The sequence below is a fragment of the Camellia sinensis genome, chromosome 14 (assembly GCF_055761805.1).
Source record: "Camellia sinensis isolate YWXY chromosome 14, ASM5576180v1, whole genome shotgun sequence".
NCBI classification, from domain to species: Eukaryota; Viridiplantae; Streptophyta; class Magnoliopsida; order Ericales; family Theaceae; genus Camellia; species Camellia sinensis.
The window spans coordinates 22,083,447-22,104,473 of NC_138974.1; the positions used below are offsets into that span (position 1 = coordinate 22,083,447).

The window sequence follows — 21,027 nt, forward strand, 5'->3', positions numbered from 1 at the left end:
CTCTCCCCGTTCCCAACTCTGCTTCTTCTCTCTGGAATCACTTGCAAGAATTGATCTCCAAGCAAGCCTTCGATACTCATCTCTACAGGTTCAATATTCCAAATCTTCGTGTTGGAACCTTGGATTCGCTCTTAGCTCTCAGCGATGACCTTTTGAAGTCGAATTCGTTCATCGAAGGAGTGTCGCACAAGATACGGCGTCAGATCGAGGAGATGGAGAGGGTTTCGGGCGTGGTCAGTAGTCCATTGAGGGTTGATGGCGTTCCTGTTGATTCATATCTGACTAGATTTGTGTGGGATGAGGCCAAGTACCCAACTATCCTCCACTCAAAAACCATTATCATATTTTCCACCGCCCCAACCTTCTTTACCTTATATATATATTTTTCTTTCCACCAGGACCATACAGTACTAAACCCTAGTTATTAGGGCTGAAAAAAAAAAAAAAAAAAAAGCACATGACAGCATCACTGTTTTTGCACATGACAGCATCGCCCCAACATCCTCCACTTTACTACTTTGTTTCTTTCTTTTTAATTTATTTATTATTATTTTTTTTTTCTCTTCTTTTCAAAAAGCTTCGCCCCCAACATCCTCCACTTTACTCCTTTGTTTCTTTATTTTTTTTTATTTATTTATTATTATTTTTTTTATCTCTTCTTTTCAAAACACAAAAAAAAAAAAAAAAAACAAAAAAAACAAAAACAAAAACAAAACACCATTTGCAAATTTGCACACACCATCTTTTATTCATCTCAGGGATCCTCCCCGATCACCATTTTACACCAAAAACAAAAAAAAAACAAAAAAAAAACAAAAAAATAAAAATAAAAATAAAAATAAAAATAAATACATAACAAACACAACAACGGCTTTGTTTTCTTTTCTGCAGACGGCCACACACCGACATCCCTTCTCTACTCTGCCGCCGGTCTTTTCTTCTTGCCTCCGTCCTGGGCGGCCCTTGCCGGTGTTGCCTCCGTATTTCCCACTCCACTGGGCATGATCACTACTCCCTGCTCCTCCGCTCCAGCATATGGCGGACCTCCAAATCGGAACATCACGGTGGACTTCCGCTTCAGCTCCTTATTTTCCGCCTTTAGCACACTTATCTCTGCTCGCGCATCCTTATACATGCGTTGGAGCAGAGCCAGCTGGGAGTTTAATTGCTGCACCTCATTTGCCCTACTCTGCAGCCGGTTCGACAAGTTTGTAACCGCAGTCATGGTTTCCACACATGACTTTAATGTATACTGATTGGCTTCCACATCTGACTGCACTGCCATTCTTTGCTCCACAGACCGCATCGGAAAGTTCAGCGGAGTAAACTCCGGGGCACTCGGTTGAGGTTCCAGTGCCACCGCTCCAGTTCTCTCTCTTGTTGACTCGTTGAGGTCGGGAAAGAGGGTGAGCAGTCCACGGGAAGACGAGGCCATTTTCTGAGCAACAAAGTGTTACAGACTATCTCTCTCAGCACAAGGAACTCTCTTTCTCAGCAACACAAAGGATTTTTCAGAGGTTTCTCTCAGTTTTTTCTCTGCCTCAGCCTCTGCCTTCGTCTTGGTTAAATAGCCGAGGCAGCCACGCGCATCGCGCGCCTCTTGACGCCCGACAAATTGGCACGCCTTTTCATGGCACATCTTTTGATAAAGTGGACACGCCTTTTGATGGCACGCCTTTTTTATGGATTGGGCACGCCTTTTGATGGCACGCCTTTTAAAAAAAATTGGGCACACCTTTTGAGGGTGCGTCCTTACAAGGGTCCGACAAGACTCTGTAAACTGTCCCGACATTGATTCCGGTTAGCTCCTTTATGGGTTCGACAAGACTCTGTAAACTGTCCTGACATAGATTCCGGTTAGTTTCTACAGGGGTCCGACAAGACTCTGTAAACTGTCCCGACATAGATTCCGGTTAGTTTCTACAAGGGTCCGACAAGACTCTGTAAACTGTCCCGACATAGATTCCGGTTAGTTTCTACAAGGGTCCGACAAGACTCTGTAAACTGTCCCGACATTGATTCCGGTTAGCTCCTTCATGGGTCCGACAAGACTCTGTAAACTGTCCCGACATTGATTCCGGTTAGCTCCTTCATGGGTCCGACAAGACTCTGTAAACTGTCCCGACATTGATTCCAGTTAGTTTCTACAAGGGTCCAGCAAGACTCCGTAAACTGTCACAACAACTGTCACAGCATTGTCTGCTACAACGGTCCGACATGACCCCCATAAACTGTCTTCTACATCGGTCTACCATAACCATACAGTCTTCACCAACGGTCTGACACGACCATACAGTGTCTCCTATCCTCTTTTATTTTTATGTATTTTGTTAAAATCCACCTACTCTCCACCTACTTCACCCACTTAAACCTACTCCACTAAACCTAACCCACTACACCACTACCACCTCACCTACTCCACTAAACCTAACCCACTACACCACTACCACCTCCACTTCACCTACTCCTTACCTACTACACACTCACCCTCTTCTATATATAGGAATCATGAATCATTGTAATTGATATCAATATAAATCAATCAATAATACAATTCTCTATTTCTCTTTATACATTAAATTTCTACATGGTATTAGAGCAAGGTTAAGCACTTAGTATTTTTCGTTTCACCGGCGGGCGGCAACCTCGCCTTGGCCGCCCGCCGGACCTCAACCTATTCCGCTTATTTTCTACACATACCTTCCCATCACTGCCTAAATCCTCTCTCTTGAGGCCAATGTGAATTCCTCTTCTTCATAATCTGCACTGTGGCATCTTTTCCTGGGGCAAACTCTGCAACCCAACACTCAATCTATGCTTCTCCTCCATGCTCATTTGCCTCTTGTTAGGATCCTTCGCCTTCGGCTTTGGTTTGGGCTTCGCCACAGCCTTGAGCTTCACTGCAGCTTTCAGCTTCACGGCAGCCTTCGGTTTCACAGCAGCTTTTGGCTTCGCAGCTGGCTTGGCCTTTGCCGCTGGCTTGGGCTTCACAGCGGCTTTAGCTTTTGGCGCAGCAGCTTTTGTCTTAGCCGGAGCTTTCTTTTCCTTTTTCGCTTTTACAGCCTTCGGCTTTGCAGCAGCCTTCGGCTTTGCTTCCCTCTGGTGGCTCCCCAGGTTCCACCTGAGCTGCATGATTCATTTATAGCTGCAATTGATAAGGGAAGTATTAGAACAATGCCCAATAGAAGTATGCCAGCTGCTCCTTACCCTACTCCTGGAGCACTATTAGTAGGTGATGCTTTCAACATGCATCATCCTTTAACTGGTGGAGGAATGACTGGAGCCCTGTATAAGGTGTTTTGTGCATCTCCTGATCAAGCAAGGAAGGAAATGCGTGAAGCATGTTTTGATTATTTGAGCCTTGGAGGTGTGTGTTCAACAGGACCAGTGGCTTTACTCTCTGGTCTAAATCCTAGCCCATTGAGCTTGATACTCCATTTCTTTGCTATAGCCATATATGGTGTTGGCCGTCTCTTGCTACCATTTCCTTCCCCTAAGCACCTGTGGATAGCAGCTAGATTATTTTTGGGTGCATCGGCTATCATTTTTCCCCTCTTTCTCTCACATGGGCTTGTCCCCTCTCTCTCCTCCGTTTGATTTCAAAATCCATTATTTTTATTTATTTTCTCCAAACCACTTTCCTTATTTCCCCCATCTTTCATTTTGATTTCAAATATATTTTTATTATTTCTTTCTTTATTTTTCTTTCACATTATTTTTTAATCTTTTTCAAATTCCATTCATACCATATAGCTTTGCACACCAAACCATCTTTTATTCATCTCAGGAATCAACCCCGATCACAATTTTAACAAAAAAAAAAAAAAAAACCCACAACAACACAAACCACAACACCACAAGATTTGTTTTCTTTTCTGCAGACGGCCACCCACTGACCTCACTTTTTCGCCTATTCCGCCGGTCTTTTCTTCTTGCCTCCGTCCTGGGCGGCCCTTGACGGTGTTGCCTCCGTGTTTCCCACTCCACTGGGCACGATCACTCCACCCTGCTCCTCCACTACAGCATATGGCGGACCTCCAAATCGGAACATAACGGTGGCCTTCCGCTTCAGCTCCTTATTTTCCGCCTTTAGCACACTTATTTCTGCTCGCGCATCCTTATACATGCGTTGGAGCAGAGCCAGTTGGGCGTTTAACTGCTGCACCTCATTTGTCCTACTCTGCAGCCGGTGCGACAAGTTTGTGACCGCAGTCATAGTTTCAACACAGGACTTCAATGTATACTGATTAGCTTCAATATCCGTTTGCACTGCCATTTTTTGCTCCACCGACCGCATCGGAAAGTTCAACGGAGCAAAACCAGAGGTGTTTGGTTGAGGTTCACAGGCCACCGCACCAGTTATCTCTCTTGTTGACTCGTTGAGGTCGGGAAAGAGAGTGAGCAGACCACGGGAAGAAGAAGCTATGTTTTGGGTAGCTGAACGGGAAGAAGAAGCCATGTTTTTGGGTTGCTGAGTGTTTCAGAGAAGGGTTGGTTACAGAATGTTACAGAGAACGAAGAGGTTTCAACTGGTTTGTTATGCTTCCAAGCCTCAGACTTCGCTTTGGTTTATAAAGACAGAGACGACGAGGCCGACACGCGCTCTGTCAATCACGTGCATCGCCGCGTGTCAGGCGCCCCTTTTGATGGCTCGACGCTTTCTGTCGGGCACGTCTTTTGATGAAGTGGGCGCGCCTTTTGATGGCACGCCTTTTGTGGCACGCCTTTTGAAAGATTGGGCACACCTTTTGAGGGTGCGACTTTTTAAGGGTCCGACAAGACTCTGTAAACTGTCCCGACATTGATTCCGGTTAGCTCCTTCATGGGTCCGACAAGACTCTGTAAACTGTCCCGACATTGATTCCGGTTAGTTTCTACAAGGGTCCAGCAAGACTCTGTAAACTGTCACCACAACTGTCACAACATTGTCTGCTACAACGGTCCGACATGACCCCATAAACTGTCTTCTACATCGGTCTGACACCGCCATCCAGTGTCCTCTACACCGTTATGACACCACCATACAGTGTCCTCTACATGGTTATGACACCCCCATACAGTGTCCTCTACAACGTTATGACACCACCATCTAGCGTCTTGAGCAATGGTCTGACACGACCATACAGTGTCTCTTATCCTCTTTTATTTTTATGTATTTTCTTGTTTTGTTACTCTCTCCAAACTCAAGTTGGTTAGTTCCTATCCCCCTTGAGTTTGCGGGGGGCTGTTAAAATCCACCTACTCTCCACCTACTTCACCCACTTAAACCTACTCCACTAAACCTAACCCACTACACCACTACCACCTCACCTACTCCACTAAACCTAACCCACTACACCACTACCACCTCCACTTCACCTACTCCTTACCTACTACAAACTCACCCTCTTCTATATATAGGAATCATGAATCATTGTAATTGATATCAATATAAATCAATCAATAATACAATTCTCTATTTCTCTTTATACATTAAATTTCTACATATTTTCTTGTTTTGTTACTCTCTCCAAACTCAAGTTGGTTAGTTCCTATCCCCCTTGAGTTTGCGGGGGGCTGTTAAAATTTACCATCACCTACCACACACTTACCATCACCTACCACACACTCACCTACTACACTCACCTACTCCTCACCTACCACCACCTACTCCACTACACGTACATCTATATAAGGAACCATTTGTAATAGACAGAATTATCAAATACAAAAACACACAATCAATCAATAATCCATACAATTTATTCTCTCTATCAATTTATTTTTTTACATTTTATTTTTCGCACAATTTGAAAAAAACTTACCGATATGCGCATTTTTTTTTCTATAATCATATTTATTGGGTTTTAAAATAAATATTGATCAATTTTTGTAAATTTTTAAATATGATCCAATATATTTCATATTTTTAAATTACTATAAACTGAGTTTTTTACATTTTATTTTAATAATTAATGACTTTATATGTCATAAATCCATATTACGCTTGTGGCAAAAAAAAATAATTATTTGACTTAGATGTATAAAATTATTATTTTTTTAATTATTATACTTATGGAAACATATGTAAATTTTAACTTGAATAGTTTTAAGAAATAAATTATACATGCTAATGTAGTCATATAAAAATTAAAAAATAAATTATAAAGAAATTTATTTTTATTTTTTTGGGTTTTGAATTACTTGAATATTCATTGTCTTTTTGGATAACATGTAAATAAAAATAAAATAAACAAATCAAAAAAAATTGACATGCATAAAATACGTATCAATATATAATTATAGATGTGTTTTCTAGATATTTTATAAAAAAATCGATCACTAACTATTATATATAAGATAAACAATGACAAAAGTAAGAGAATAAATAATAGCCTATATATATATATATATATATTTTTAATCAAGCCAAATAGATAATGACCACACTTACTATTATTATTTTCAAACAATACATAGATAGATACAAACAAAATGGTTGAGTGACAGCAGCCGAATAAAATAGCACAGGTCTTACTACTTCAACAAATCAATAGCATGCTCTTCATCTTCCCTCTCTCTATCTCTTACTCCTCCCATCTTTCCTCTTCTCTCTCAATCCCTTTTCCCCCATTTTCAGTTTTTTTTTTTTGGTTTATTTTGAAAGAAGCAGTTCGGAATCGTTACATAACAGTGCGTAACAGGCCGTTACGACACTGTTACGACCACTATGGCACCGTTACGCCCGCTACGGCCGGCACACCTGTGAATCTCAATCACATCGTAAAAGCGGCCGTAACGGGTGGTGGAAACTGCCACAACCGTTATGTAATGGCGTTACGTAACGGTTGCGGCCACTTTTTAAAACCTTGACGGCAGTAGTCACAGTAAAGCTGATCCTTCTCAGAGGAGGGACGAGAATCACGAGGCACACCATCTCGAGGAGGGGTAGAAACTAAAGCAGAGCGATCACTAGTGACAGGAGGAAGCATAGCAAAGCGCTGACTTTCCTCATTTTGCACAAAAGCAAAGGCTTCCTGGAGAGAGGGAAGCACATCCATGCCAAGTACTCGGCTCCGAACAGGATCATACTCTACATTGAGACCTTCCAAGAACTTGAAAACCCGCTCTTGCACCACAAACTTCCGGTAACCAGCAGAATCAGTGGGATAGACAGGCTTGTAATCCTGAAGGTGATCAAGCCGCTTCCACCCATTGCTAAGGAAGGTAAAATACTGGAGAATAGTCATCTCACCTTATACCGACCTTTCAATGGAGCAACGTAACTTGAAGGCCTGTGAAAAATTCCCCTTCCGGGAGTAAGTAGTAACGACCGCCTTCTAAATATCCTGGGCAGTGTCCATAAACAAGTAGTCCTCTCCAATCTCAAGTACCATAGAATGTATCAACCAACCCATGATCAGGGAGTTGGTGATCTCCCAGTGGTCATAACTCGAATTTGTGGTATTGGGTGCTTGTATTCTTCTATCAACATAACCAATCTTCCTTCTACTCTTCAAAAAAATTGTCAGGCTCTACGACCAGGTGAGATAATTTTGATCATTGAATAGAGAGGTGGTGATCTTAAGGTCAGGGTTGAGGTTATCAGTCATAGTAGAATGTATAATGGAACTCTCGCTCTTAGGTGACTGAGAAGTAGTGGATTCACTAAGGGAATCTGCCATGGATACTCTACTTTTTAACTCTCAAACACAATGCTAATCACAAATTCGGAAGATAACAGTGGAAGAAAAGACCCAACTACCACGATGCAAGCATAACGGATTAAGATCTCATAAAGGATTCTCTAATTTTTTTTTTTAATTTTTTTATTATATATTTATTTTATTGTTTTTATATATATATATTTTATTTGTATGTATTAAGAAAGAAACAGAGAAGACGACAAGTTCAGGTTATATATTAGACCTCAGTCAACACACCAGTGAACCAAGACGACCAGACGAGTGCGACTGAGGCAAGGGTTGACCAGACAAGTGCGACGGAAGTAGGAGTGGACCAGACGAGTGCGATTGAACGAAGGGTTGACCAGACGAGTGCGACGGAAGCAGGAGTAGACCAGATGTGGACTACGAAGCCTCTAGGAATGCCGACAGAAGTCGAGGTGAACCAGACGAGGTCTACGAGGACTCCAGGTGTGCTGACAGATCTATATGGATGAGCTAGGGCTACCGACAGGCCTAGAGGAGGGTAGAGGTTGCGTCGGCTGCCCTGGAGAAAGTCGACTGTCCTTCGGCTTAGTTGGGTGAAGGCCAAATGGCCAAGGGCTGCCTTCGGGTGGCCTGGGCAGTCCTACAGTGTTGTTTGAATGGTGTTAGGTTCCTCCTATTGAGGCTCTGATACCATGTAGGTTTAGAGAAGAGAAAGAGTTAGGGAATGAGTTAGATTTCATTCCCTTTTATATTGATAATACTGAGTAATTACAGGAGTTCCATAAGGCATAATATAAGGAAACACAATCACACAATCACGCATTTCCTATTCTAACTTAATTCCTATTCTAACAGTGGTTCTTGTGGAGGTTCCCGTGGTGGTGGATTCCGTAGTGGTAGCTCTCATGGAGGCGGTAGTAGTGGACCTGGTTCTCGCACATGTGGTGATCGTAAGTGTACTCATTGTGGTTCCCAAGGTCATATTGAACCTTGGTATTGGCAGAAGTGTGGCAAACTTGATCATGTGCATCAGGTTATGGATGCTCCATCCTCACAATCACCCTCGTTTTCCATCGGTTCTGTTGCTTCTCCAGTTGATTCTCATGAGACTCTCATTACTCAGATTAGTGAGCTTTCCGCTCTTGTCCAGTCTCTTCGGCCTAGTCTGCCTTCATCCTCTACTACTACTATGGTTAGTTCAGGTAATGTTGCATGTGTGGCCTAGTCTGCTTAGCCTTGGCTTCTAGACTCTGGTGCTAGTTCCCATATCTCTGGTAATTCTTCTCTTTTTGATACTCTTCGGCCTGTTGATCATACTATTATACTTGCTAATGGATCTTCTCGGCCTGTTAGTAGTCAAGGTCCTCTTTATCCCACTCTATCCTTTTTCTTACCTTCTGGTCTTTATGTTCCTAAGTTTCTATTTAATTTGCTTTTTGTTAGCCAATTGACTCAAGCTCTCCACTGGTTCATAACCTTTTCTCCCACTTCATGTGTTTTACAGGACCTCCAAACTCGGAGAATGATTGGTTCGGGGCATGAGAATGATGGCTTATACTTTTTAGATACTAAGACTTCTCCTTCTCCTTCTCCTTCTCCTTCATCTACTATGTTGAGTACTACTATATCTCCTCTTTAGTGGCATTTTTGCTTGGGCCATCCCTCTTTGGCCAAGCTCGAGTTAGCGGTTCCTGGTTTGAGTCATGTCTCTAAAATTGAGTGTGAAGCCTATCAACTTGGAAAGCATCACCGAAGTTCTTTTCCTAGTCATAGTGTTAGTCATGTGTCTGAGTCGTTTGCTTTTGTCAATACAGATATCTGGGGTCTTTCTAGAACTCCCATTGTTAATGGGTTTTTTTATTTTGTTATTTTTGTGGATGATTACTCTTAGATGACTTGGTTATTTTTAATGAAATAGCGCTCTGATTTGCCTTCTATCATTTTTAAGTTTTATAATGAAATCTTTACTTAATTTGGGAAATGTATTAAGATATTTCGGTCTGATAATGCTTTAGAATATGTGCAGTCTATTGTGACTACCTTTTGTGATGATCGTGATATTATTCATTAGACTAGTTGTTCTCATACATCTCCTCAAAATGGTATTGCAGAGCGAAAACACTATCATTTGTTAGATGTTGCTCGCACGCTAATGTTTGATTTGCATGTCCTTAAACAATTTTGAGGTGATGTAATTCTCACCGTTTGTTTCCTTATTAATCGCATGCCCTCTAGTGTTGTCCACACATCTCCATATGATCAGTTATATTCCACATCGTCTCTTTGTCCCCTCGAGTTTTTGGTTGTGTTGCCTTTGTCCATGTTCTTAACCCCGGTTTGGATAAGTTATCTCGTTGTGCTTGCAATTGTGTTCTTAGGCTACTCTTGTACTCAAAAAGGGTATCGGTGTTATCATCCCGAGTCATGTCGACACTTTTAGTGCTGATCTTACCTTTTTTTATTCCACTCCTTTTTTTCTCATCCTCTAGGCACCAGTTATCCACTGATCTTCTGTCTTGTCGTGAGGGGGAGCCTGCCTCCCTCACCCTTACTCTTCTCTCTTGTGATCCTTCCTTCTCTTCTTCTATATCTTCTCCCTCTAGTATCACCTCTACCTCATTTGCAAGTTTATCAGCGGTCTCAAACTCGTCGCATTGTGTCTTATGGCCCGACTAGTGCATCTCTTGCGTTTGAGGTTCCTGCCTCCCCTGTTCCTTCTGCCAATATGCCCTCTGATGACTGTCCTATTGCCCTTCGCAAAGGTAAACGTACTTGCACTCACCATCCTATTACTAATTTTGTTTCTTTTGCTCGTCTCTCTCCTAGTCTTCACTCCTTTGCTTGTAGGTTGTCTAGTATTTCCATTCCCCCGTTCATATCAGTAAGCTATGTCCATCTCTGGTTGGAAGCATGCCATGGATGAGGAAATGCATGCCCTTCATCAGAATCAAACATGGGAACTTACCCCTCTACCTTCTGGCAAATCTGTTGTGGGTTGTCATTGGATTTATACTGTTAAGTATCTTCCTGATGGGACTGTTGAGCGGCTTAAGGCTCGCTTAGTGGCCAAAGGCTACACACAAACCTATAGTGTTGATTACCTAGAGACTTTCTCTCATGTGGCTCGTCTTAATTCTATTTGGATCCTTCTCTCTGTTGCCGTTAGTAAGTCTTGGCCTTTATATCAACTTGATATCAAGAATGTCTTTCTTCATGGCGATCTTCAAGAGGAGGTCTATATGGATCAGCCCCCTGTCTATGTTGTTTCTGGTCATGAGTATCTTGTTTGTCGATTGCGGGAAGCTTTGTATGGTTTCAAGCAGTCCCCTCGTGCTTGGTTTGATCATTTCAAAGCTATTGTGATCACCTATGGTTTTAGCCGTTCCACCTTTGATCACTCTATTTTTGTTCACCACTCGTCTACTAGGAGTATTGTTCTTATTGTCTATGTCAATGACATCATCATTCTGGGAGTGATTGCAATGGTATTGCTGATTTGAAGCGGTATTTGGAACGACAATTTCACACCAAAAACTTGGGTCGTCTTCGGTATTTTCTTGGCATTGAAGTTGCTTTCTCTTCTCGGAGCTTATTTCTCTTCCAACGGAAGTATGTTCTTGATCTTCTCACTGAGACTGGCCTCTTAAGCACTCGTCCTAGTGATACTCCCATGGATTCTAGTGTCAAACTTGATGGTGACACCAGGGACTTGTTTCCTGATATTGGTCATTATCATCAGTTGGTTGGGAAGTTAATCTATCACATTGTCACTCGTCCCGATATTACTTATGCCGTAGGAGTGGTTAGTCAGTTTATGCATACTCCCCACCAACCTCATTTTGCTGCTGTGTGTTGTATCTTGCAGTACTTGAAGTGTGCCCCCGGTTGGGGTTTGCTCTATTAACCTCAGTTTATGCATACTCCCCACCAACCTCATTTTCCCTCGTTGTCAACCACCAGCTTCAGTGATGCTAATTGGGCTAATAATAAGACTGACCGCCATTCCACCTCCGGCTATTGTACCTTTGTTGGTGGTAATCTTGTTACTTAGCGTAGTAAGAAACAGATTGTTGTTGCTCGTTCTAGTGTCGAGGCTGGGTACTGTGCCATGGCTCATATTGCTTCTGAGATACTCTGGGTTCAGTCTCTTCTCCAGGATTTTGGCTTTTTTGTTCCCACTCCAATGTGCATGTCTTGTGATGTGATAATCAAGCGGCTATCTTCATTGCCAACAATCCCGTGTTTCATGAACGAACCAAACATATTGAAGTTTATTGCCATTTCATTCGTGATCTTTTACTCTGCAAGCAAATTGTGACTCCTTACTATCGTTTTGAAGATCAATTAGGTGATATTCTTACTAAGCCTTTGGCTCGATATTCGTTTCATCATTTATTTGCCAAGCTGGGCATGTTTGATCTCTATGCTCCAGCTTGAGGGGAAGTGTTAGAGTAGTTCTTATTTTCTATTTTATAGTTCTTTTGTTAATATTTACTTAAGGTGAGGGTACGATGGTCATATCACTAGGTTAGGGTTTGTATATATATTTTGGCTGATGTAATTAATAGATTTTTCCGCATATAAAATTCTCTCTTTTCTCTTATCTCTTCTTCTTCCTCCTAAACCCTAACCTTAAATTGCTTCACTATACATTCTAACTGACCCAAATGAGCACAACTGTTCTACACACACAGAAAGAGAGTGAGAGGTGAGGGAAGTGAGAATTCCGATGACCTTGCGAAAAGCTTCCAATGACTGGCAACGAAGATGAAGAGGTATGACTACGCAGCCAGAAGAAGAAGAAGAAGAATAAGCCATTGTACCTAGTTTTCAGCCGGTTATTAATCTTTAGTTTCCACAGTCCCACTCACTCTCACCTTTGGCTAGTAGATGATGATTCTATGTCTGCCCCAATTCTTCAACCCTGCTTCATGTGGCAGCTCTTCACATGCAAGCTGATTTCCATGTGCTGAGGTATTTTGTTTTAGCTGCTTTATGTTTTCTTATGTTTGAATGGGCTCGAGCATCAAATCCATTAATCTTTAGTTTGGGAAAATGGGACTGGATGGATAAGAAAAATAGAAAGACTTTTTCGTGAAGGAGAGATGACCACTATGATCCATTAAAAATGTTTCTATGTATGGATCATTTGATGTGTACAGTACCGTTGCTTTCTATGTATGGATCTTTGATTAGTACAGTACTGGTGCATTTACTTGTACTGTAAAATCCACATCCATCCGAAGTTGCTTTCATTTTAATTTTATAATTCATGCTTATCACATAAAATAAAATTTGTTCTATGCATAGTCACCAGACCTGTTGCAGCCTGCCCAGCCCTCTATTTGGTTTGAATGGATGTGCCAGTGATCCAAAGCTGTAAACCTGGCAAAGTATGTAACTGAGCCAGTGAGCTGACCCATCAAAGTGGCATGGTTTTTTCCTGCCCGGTCAATGTGAGCTGGTTTTAAAGAACCATCTGGGTTTCATTTTCATAAATCTTAAAAATGTCTGAACTGAAAGCTGAACTCCCGACCTTAAAGTTGTAATTGGAATAAACAAATTTTACATAAAATCTTACTTCATTAATTATTGAATTAATTCTCATATGAACATGGCATACCTGAAGATGAAGTTTGACCAGCTTTGTTTTGTAGCATAATAGTTTGATCAAGGAAGAAAAAAAATTGTATTCCTTCCAATAGTCACAAAAGTGTGTCAGCTTACAATCACCTTAAACATATAGATAAAATAAACAAGTAAAAATACTTGTATATATACTACAAGCAAAATAAAGTAACTTTTATGCATATAATTATATATTGTGCATTTTTAATTGGGTTTAATTATTTATTCTAGAACATATATTACAATCTCCATTGAACCGATATATAACATTTTTTGCAAACTTCTGCTAAACTGATAACTAATGGTTTTTCGGATACCTGGTTCTTATTTCTGCCCTCGGTCTTACTTTCATTTATCTTATCTACTCTTAACCCTTGAATATTTGCTGCAGGAGAGTTTATTGGGGGCAGAGTTGAGGAATATTAAAGGACAGGTATTAACATCTGGAAGAAGTAGCAGACAGCCTGCTCAGAAGCAATTCATAGACTCAGCAAGCTTCGGTGATTCTAAAAGTATTGAGGCATCCACAAGTATATATATGGATGAACTTTATGCCGTTGATTCTACCTCTGTGCCTTCCACTTCAAGGGTAGCAGAGGTAAGACTTTTTGTCTAAAATTTGGGCATTTTTTAAAAAGAAAAAAAGAAAAATTCAAAAATCTGGAGAATAATTATGAATCATAAACTTTTCTTTCTCAGACCTAGTTTTATTGTATGGAACTGATTGCAAATGTTCTTTTTAAAAGGATGGAGTTTGATTCTCAAAAGTGATTCTGAAATTTCAGGAATAATTTTATAAGAAATTATTGAAAGTGACTCTACGGTTAACATTTGTCCTTTTATGTTCTCTTTTCTTCTTTGAAATTATTCTTCTCTTTAAAAAATGAACGAAGAAAATTAATGCCGTCAATAGTCATTTGACTTGTGCACAAATTTTCTTTGTTGATTTTCTGACCTTAAGTTTGTCACAAGGTTGCAGGTGTTAGCATCCTCCACTTTGGTAGAATTAACAACACGTCTTGACTGCAAGGAACGACGCACTCAGCTGATGGAACAACTTCACAACCTTGATTTAAACTATGGGACTGCTTCTTCACAAGATTTTGCTTATATACCAGCATCTCCTTCATGGAAGTGACAGATGATGATGGCTTCTCAAGCCAGATGAATGGCTGGCATTGTGCCATTTGTACATCCTTGGTACTATTGCATATAGTTGTGCGCTTGTAATCCCACATACACTTATTCTCCTTTTTCCATTTCCATGCAATAAAATGGTGTCATTGCTATTTGAGATGCTTTGAAGTGATTTTTTTTTTTTTTTTTTTTGTAAATATTGACTCTTTTCTTTAAACTAAAATATCGACTTGTTTATTAATGCTCTTTTTCACTGAATTGGGCAACATTATTCATCCTTCATACATAATATCAACCACATTGTTGCTTTAGTCTCTTGTGGAGTAAATGGATGTGTTACTAGCTCTAGTAAAGAGAACAACTCATCCATTCCATGTCACACTGCTATGTCTCAAGTGGGTGAGGATGAGGGGAGGGGTCTATGTGTTCGGCAAATCAATACCGAACTATTCGTAAAACTTGGATCAATAAAAACGTAAAATAAAATACAAAAAAATAAAATAAAAAATCAAATAGGAATGCTAGTTGGAGTATGTTGAGATGGTTATGAATTTAAAAAACAGAAAAACATATCAAACACTCATTTTAGAATCGACAATGCTACGTAGCTCAAATTTTGTGGCTCAAAAGTGGCTCAAATGGCCAAAACGACGTCGTTTTGAGTACAGAACAACATAAAAATGGCCAAAACGACGTCGTTTTGACCATTTGAGCCACTTTTGAGCCACAAAATTTGAGCTACGAGACATTTTCCTTTTAGAATATGGGTGTTGTCACCATAATGTATCATAGATAGTGCGATGGTTGGACTTGTTGCAGGCGAGGAAAAACTAGGGTGGTGGTTGGAGATGGCTGCAATGGTAGCTGAAGATGGTAAAAGGAAGAAGACTTGTCGCAGGTGAGGAAAAACTAGGGTGGTGGTGGAGATGGCTTGCAGTGGTAGCCGAAGATGGTAAAAGGAAGAAGTTAATGAATGGAGAAGAGAGGGAAAAGAAGACAATGTTCGGAGAGGAAAGTAAAGTTGGGAATAATGATAGAGTTGGCATATTGAAAAGTGTAAATAAACAAAATTAAAATTTTGAATTTTTTTAATGAGTGTGACGAGTCCAAAAAGTTGTGTAAATAGAATTTCCCGACCACCTATTGTCCTATTCTCACTGCAAACAAAATATGTAAACAAATATTCATAAAAATTATATATTGAAGATTGCCTAATTTTTTTATTTTTTATTTTTAAATTTTGCACTTGGGTTTTTTTGAGCACACTCTAATCCATGAGGCATTCAACCACTTGACTTAGGAGTGGACTTAGAGCGGGCTGGGCCAGGCCAAGTATATCTACCATCCAAAACTTGTTTTAGCATGACATGTGTCTAATTTAGCCTTCAGAAGACTGACAAGAAAAATGAATTGAGACTTTTTAACTAAGTCGGGTTTCAATTGGTTCTTTCGTCAAATTTTTTGTTAATTTTTTTCTACATGTATATTAGGAGATTGACATATGTCCTAGCTTCCAATTTAAATATAATGACTAAATTAAAACTAAACTTAAAATATATGGATTAAATTATTCAATTGAAAACAATAGAGATCAAAATTGAAATTTTAGTTTAACTACTAAGATTAAACGTGTGATATACTAATGAAGGGTAAATCACACTTTGCACTCCTGCACTTTACACAAAATCTCATTTTAGTCCCTACACATCAAATTGTGACACTTAACCCCCTACACTTTTGGTCAAGTGTCACATTGACCCTTCTGTTAATAGTGATGTTAACAGAAGTTATCCTTTAGGGAGCTAAGTGTCACAATTTGGATGTGTAGGGACTAAAGTGAAATTTTATGTAAAGTGCAAGGGTGCAAAGTGTAATTTATCCTCACATGGTTTTCATGTGACTAACCTTTGATAATAATGAGGCTAACAGAAAGGCCAAAGTGACACTTGACCAAAAATGCAAGGGGTTAAGTGTCACAATTTGATGTGTAGGGGCCAAAGTGGGATTTGATGTAAAGTGCAGGGATGCAAAGTGTAATTTACCCACTAATGAATATATCTTTTCAAATTTAATTTCACCCAAAAAATGGATGAAAAATGTGTCTTTTTTTAAAAAATCATTTTTTTTTTCATAGACAAACACGATAAATGAAAAAGATTATGATTATTAGATCGACTTAATTTTTTACACTGATAATAAAACCATAGAATTCGACAAAATGAACGTTTTGAATTATTGAAACGAGACCAATATTAAGCTCTCATAAGTTCAAACATGACAATCACAAGCTCTGTTAGAACCCATCGATCCTATGTGTAATGTGTGTATTTTAATGTATAAATAAATTAAACAAGTAAATAATCCATAAAATAATTATGAAAATCAAATTCTAAATTTAATGCTTACGGCGCTTTAAGATTGCAAAACTTTAAGTCGAGACTTGTATTGAATACAATCTCCTTAAAGTAGATTTCGCCCTCGCTTTGGTATTTCGAGATTTACCAACGTCTACTTCTCAGGATGCAACGACTAAATCTTGGAAATGTAGCACTACCAATTCCAAGCCTGGTGAACCAAACCAGTGCTGTAACTCTCTCTTTCTCACAGACTCTTCCTAAAACTATTTGCAGAAAATATGCAGATACAAAGAAGGACGAAGAACACGAAAGGAAGAAATGAGTATAAAAGAAATTTGAGATCGAATCAATGAAGATTTAAGGAAATGGTAAAGGCTATTTATAGAAGTATTCATAGCCATTTAGAAGGGTCATGACTCTTGGGCCATACCCTTTCATATGAAAAGACACAATGAAGGTTCGTACCTTTTCATTTGAATAGAGAAGGGTCATGACTCTTGGGTCACACCCTTTCATATGAAAAAACACCATTGAGTCATACCTTTTCATATGAAGAGTCACCATGAAAGGTTGCATCCTTCTATACAAATGGAATCAATTCTCGTTCACTTCTAAAATTTTCCAACAAGCTCAACTCCTAACCTGAAGCCCCCACAAAACCTTAGGCCTTAGGCCGCTACAAGTTAGAGAGAAAGAGTTGCAAGGAGGTGAAATTATTTTGAACATGATTGTTTTTACTCTTTTTTTTCGATATTTTAAGAACTAAATATATTTAGGAAGCTTTTATTTTCACACACTAAATTCTCTCAATGCATACCATCCTCCAAAATACATACTTAATGATTTTGAAATATTATGTTTTACTCAATACACAATTCATCATACTTAAACTACCATCATCTTTTTTTCTTTTCTTTTTTCCTTCAAACCCTAATTCCCAATCCTAACTAGCGGTGTAATTTGGGCCCGGCCCCGCCCACTCGGGCCTTGTAGGCTCCTGCCATTTTTCAGGCTGGTCTGGCCCGACCTACGTGTTGAAAAGTTTGGCCCAGTCCTAGGTCCACTCAAATTAGGGCCTCGGGTTGGGCCTAGCAGCCTTTTTTTTTTATATGAAAGATAAACAATAGATATATTATATATATAAATTATTTATGATGGATAAAAATAAAAATAAAAATTGTACTATAATATTTTAGTTAAAATTAATGAGATGTTTGGTTATGTTTTATGTGGTGGTATTTAATTATGTATGACTTACGTTTTTTTTTTTTTGTTATAACTAAAAAAAGTATGAAATTATGTAATTTTCTTCTATTGAAATGAATAATTTTATATATCTCAAAATGAAACGAAATATTGCAATCATTAAATTAAATAGATAACATTTATTTAATGAATAATTTTTATTCCAAAACGAAATAAAATATTACATAAATTTATGTCATTAAATAAAAAAAAGATTAGATTAGTGATGATGATAGAAAAATCGCATCACTATAGGCCAAATATATCCCAACTAGGTTGGCACCTATTAGCTTACCAATCATTTGCATTATACTCCACCTCAATAATCTAATAGATACATTACGAAATTGAATAGTGAAAAAAAAATTGTTGATTAATTATCGGAGGAGGCAGACAATTCACTCGTGTTGCCCGAGTATATATCGTTCAAATCGCCTTGAATTATCTCATTTTCACTATAATTTTGTTTTCTCGTATGTACATGCATACGGTCTCTCGATATTATTATTGTCGCAACCATTTGAGGTGAAAGTTTGCTACGGTAATCACTCAACACTCGTCTATGCTATTTCAGAAGCAATTGTAGCAACGGTTAGTATATCACGGGCCATTTGTAAAAACACAAGCCGCATAGGTTAATTTTGTTTTCATCCATCCAAAATTTTAAAATCATCGTTATCATCCACTGGTGGACTATCCAAACAACATTGTAATTCAGAACTACTTACGCTTATATGTTGAGTTATTCTTCCACTTTTTATTTTTATTACTAAAAAACACTTGATCTTACACCTCAAGATAAGGTTGGTGTAGTGTGTGCATTTTGTTTCCACCCATCCAAAATTTTAAAATCATCGTTATCATCCACTGGTGGACTATCCAAATAACATTGTAATTCAGAACTACTTAGGGGTGTGCATAATACCGCCGAAACCGCCAAAACCGCACCGAACCGCACCGCCAAGGCAAGGCAAATTCGTTATTATTTGCCAATCGAACCGCCGGTTTTTGGTAAGAAAAATGGCAAATTCTAGTGGCACTTTTATCAATCCGCCGGTTTCTATTTTTCTTCCAAATCGCACCGACCCGCACCGCTATTAAATCATGTTTTGTAAGATTCTAAAAATTCTTTTTTACTTAAGTTTGCTTGTTGTTCTATACCTTAGAATATAGTATTACATTACTGCTCGAGGAGAATTCAAGATGTCAGTAATCCAAAATAAAGTTGGATTCCAATTCACTTTTCAATCTTTTTTTTTTTCTGGCCATGTTGCAAACTTGCATCAGCTCACTTTTCAATCTAAATACTTTTCAATAGTAAACATTTTCAATAAATTGTAAATTTTGAATGATATTAGTTTTATGTATTGTATTTGATCATTGTAGTTTCCACAGATGTTTGTAATGAACTGATGGCATAGTCGTTGATATTATCATGTTGTTGCTACACTTGCTGCATCAGAAGAAAGCTTCGCAAGACGCTTAATATCACGGTATCTCTCGTCTTTTTTTTACTCTTTGATTTAAGTTTTGTAATTTGAATTATATTTTTTATAAACCGCCAATCCGCCCGAACCGCCAAGGCAAATCCGCCATTATTTGCCAACCAAACCGCCGGTTTTTGATAAGGAAAATGGCAAATTCTAGTGACACTTTTATCAATCCGCCACCCACCATACGGTTTCTATTTTTCTCTCAAACCGCACCGACCCGCACCGCGCACACCCCTAAGTTACGCTTATATGTTGAGATATTCTTCCATTTTTTATTGCTAAAAAACACTTGATCTTACACCTCAAGATAAGGTTGGTGTAGTGTGTGTAGTTGTATTTGCAGATACCGCTTCTCTATATTTTTCAAATAATATATATAAAACAAATGGTGAAGTAGGAATATATATATATATATATATATAAGAAAATAATTTTGTTGCAGTTTCAAAAACTTTTATAAAATCTTTATATAAGGCTACTGGGCACCAATTAAGTTCTGTGAGAGTCAGTGTTTCTCCTATTAATGTTGTTGCAAAAAATAAATCTGTTACTTTCTTTATTTACATGCTCTCTTTAACATATTATATGTTGAATTTTACCTGTTGTCTATATCTAAAATTAATTTTTTAAATGACATACCTTCTTGTTGACAAATTTTTCTATATTTTGGAATTGTATTAGCAGAAGATATAATGGTAACAACATCATATTTATTACAAGTACATAAGTCTCATATAAATGCATAGCTTCTTTAACAATCAAGTTTAAAATATGAGCACAACAACAAATATGAAATAAATCACCATCAACAAGTATTGTAAAGTTGATTTCAAATGGGTTACAGTTTGATTGTAATATGTTGCATTATCTAAATTAATGATAAATATTTTATTTTGCAAAGCCCACTTATATAATACATTTCTTATTTCTACCTCAAGTGAATGATCAGTGTATGGAAGTTCAACTAATCTAAATGAAATAATTATTTTATTTAATTTCCAATCATTATCAAATAAAATGTGCAGTGATACATTGATATCCTAAACCATTATTTGACCACAGATCAAATGTTAAACAAACTCTTCTATTTAAATTTCAAAGATGTCAAATAATTCACTTTTAATATCTTCAAATTTCTTTAAATTCATGTTTCTAGTATTATTTCTTGAAACACCTTGATATTACGGTGCAAAATTTCTATAAATCATTTCTAAAAAATCAGGACATTCACTAGTAGTAAAAGGTTATTCTTTTTTAATAATATAATCGACTACAAAATTTTGTGCATGTATAAGGCCATATGAAAATGCTTGCAAATTACCAATTGATGAATCTCCTAATTGCATTTGAGTTCTAATATCATTTTGTTGACTTTGTTAATGTCTTTGAGCATTCATCTTTAGATGGCTAGTACCCCTCGCCGATGCAACTCTAAGTAAATGTGAACAATATCTATATTTTACTCTAAATACAATAGTATCATCAGGATTAGTTACAAATACTCTTTCAAAATGC

At 38.3% G+C, this 21,027-nt stretch overlaps 1 protein-coding gene across 6 annotated transcripts in view; it reads left to right on the top strand.

Annotated features, from left to right (window-relative positions):
- LOC114258300 (rho GTPase-activating protein 7) overlaps positions 1 to 14,658 on the top strand; it is a 133,817-nt gene extending 119,159 nt beyond the window's left edge. For 4 of the 6 annotated variants that reach the window (XM_028198248.2, XM_028198249.2, XM_082906618.1 and 1 more), the window contains 2 exons: positions 13,672 to 13,878; positions 14,260 to 14,658. In XM_028198248.2, the coding sequence (XP_028054049.2) occupies positions 13,672 to 13,878; positions 14,260 to 14,418 (366 nt within the window). In that variant the 3' untranslated portion in view covers positions 14,419 to 14,658. Of the gene's footprint in view, positions 1 to 13,671; positions 13,879 to 14,252 lie in introns of all 6 variants that reach the window. The other 2 variants (XM_082906616.1, XM_082906615.1) reach the window with 1 other exon arrangement.
- Positions 14,659 to 21,027: the final 6,369 nt, after the last annotated feature.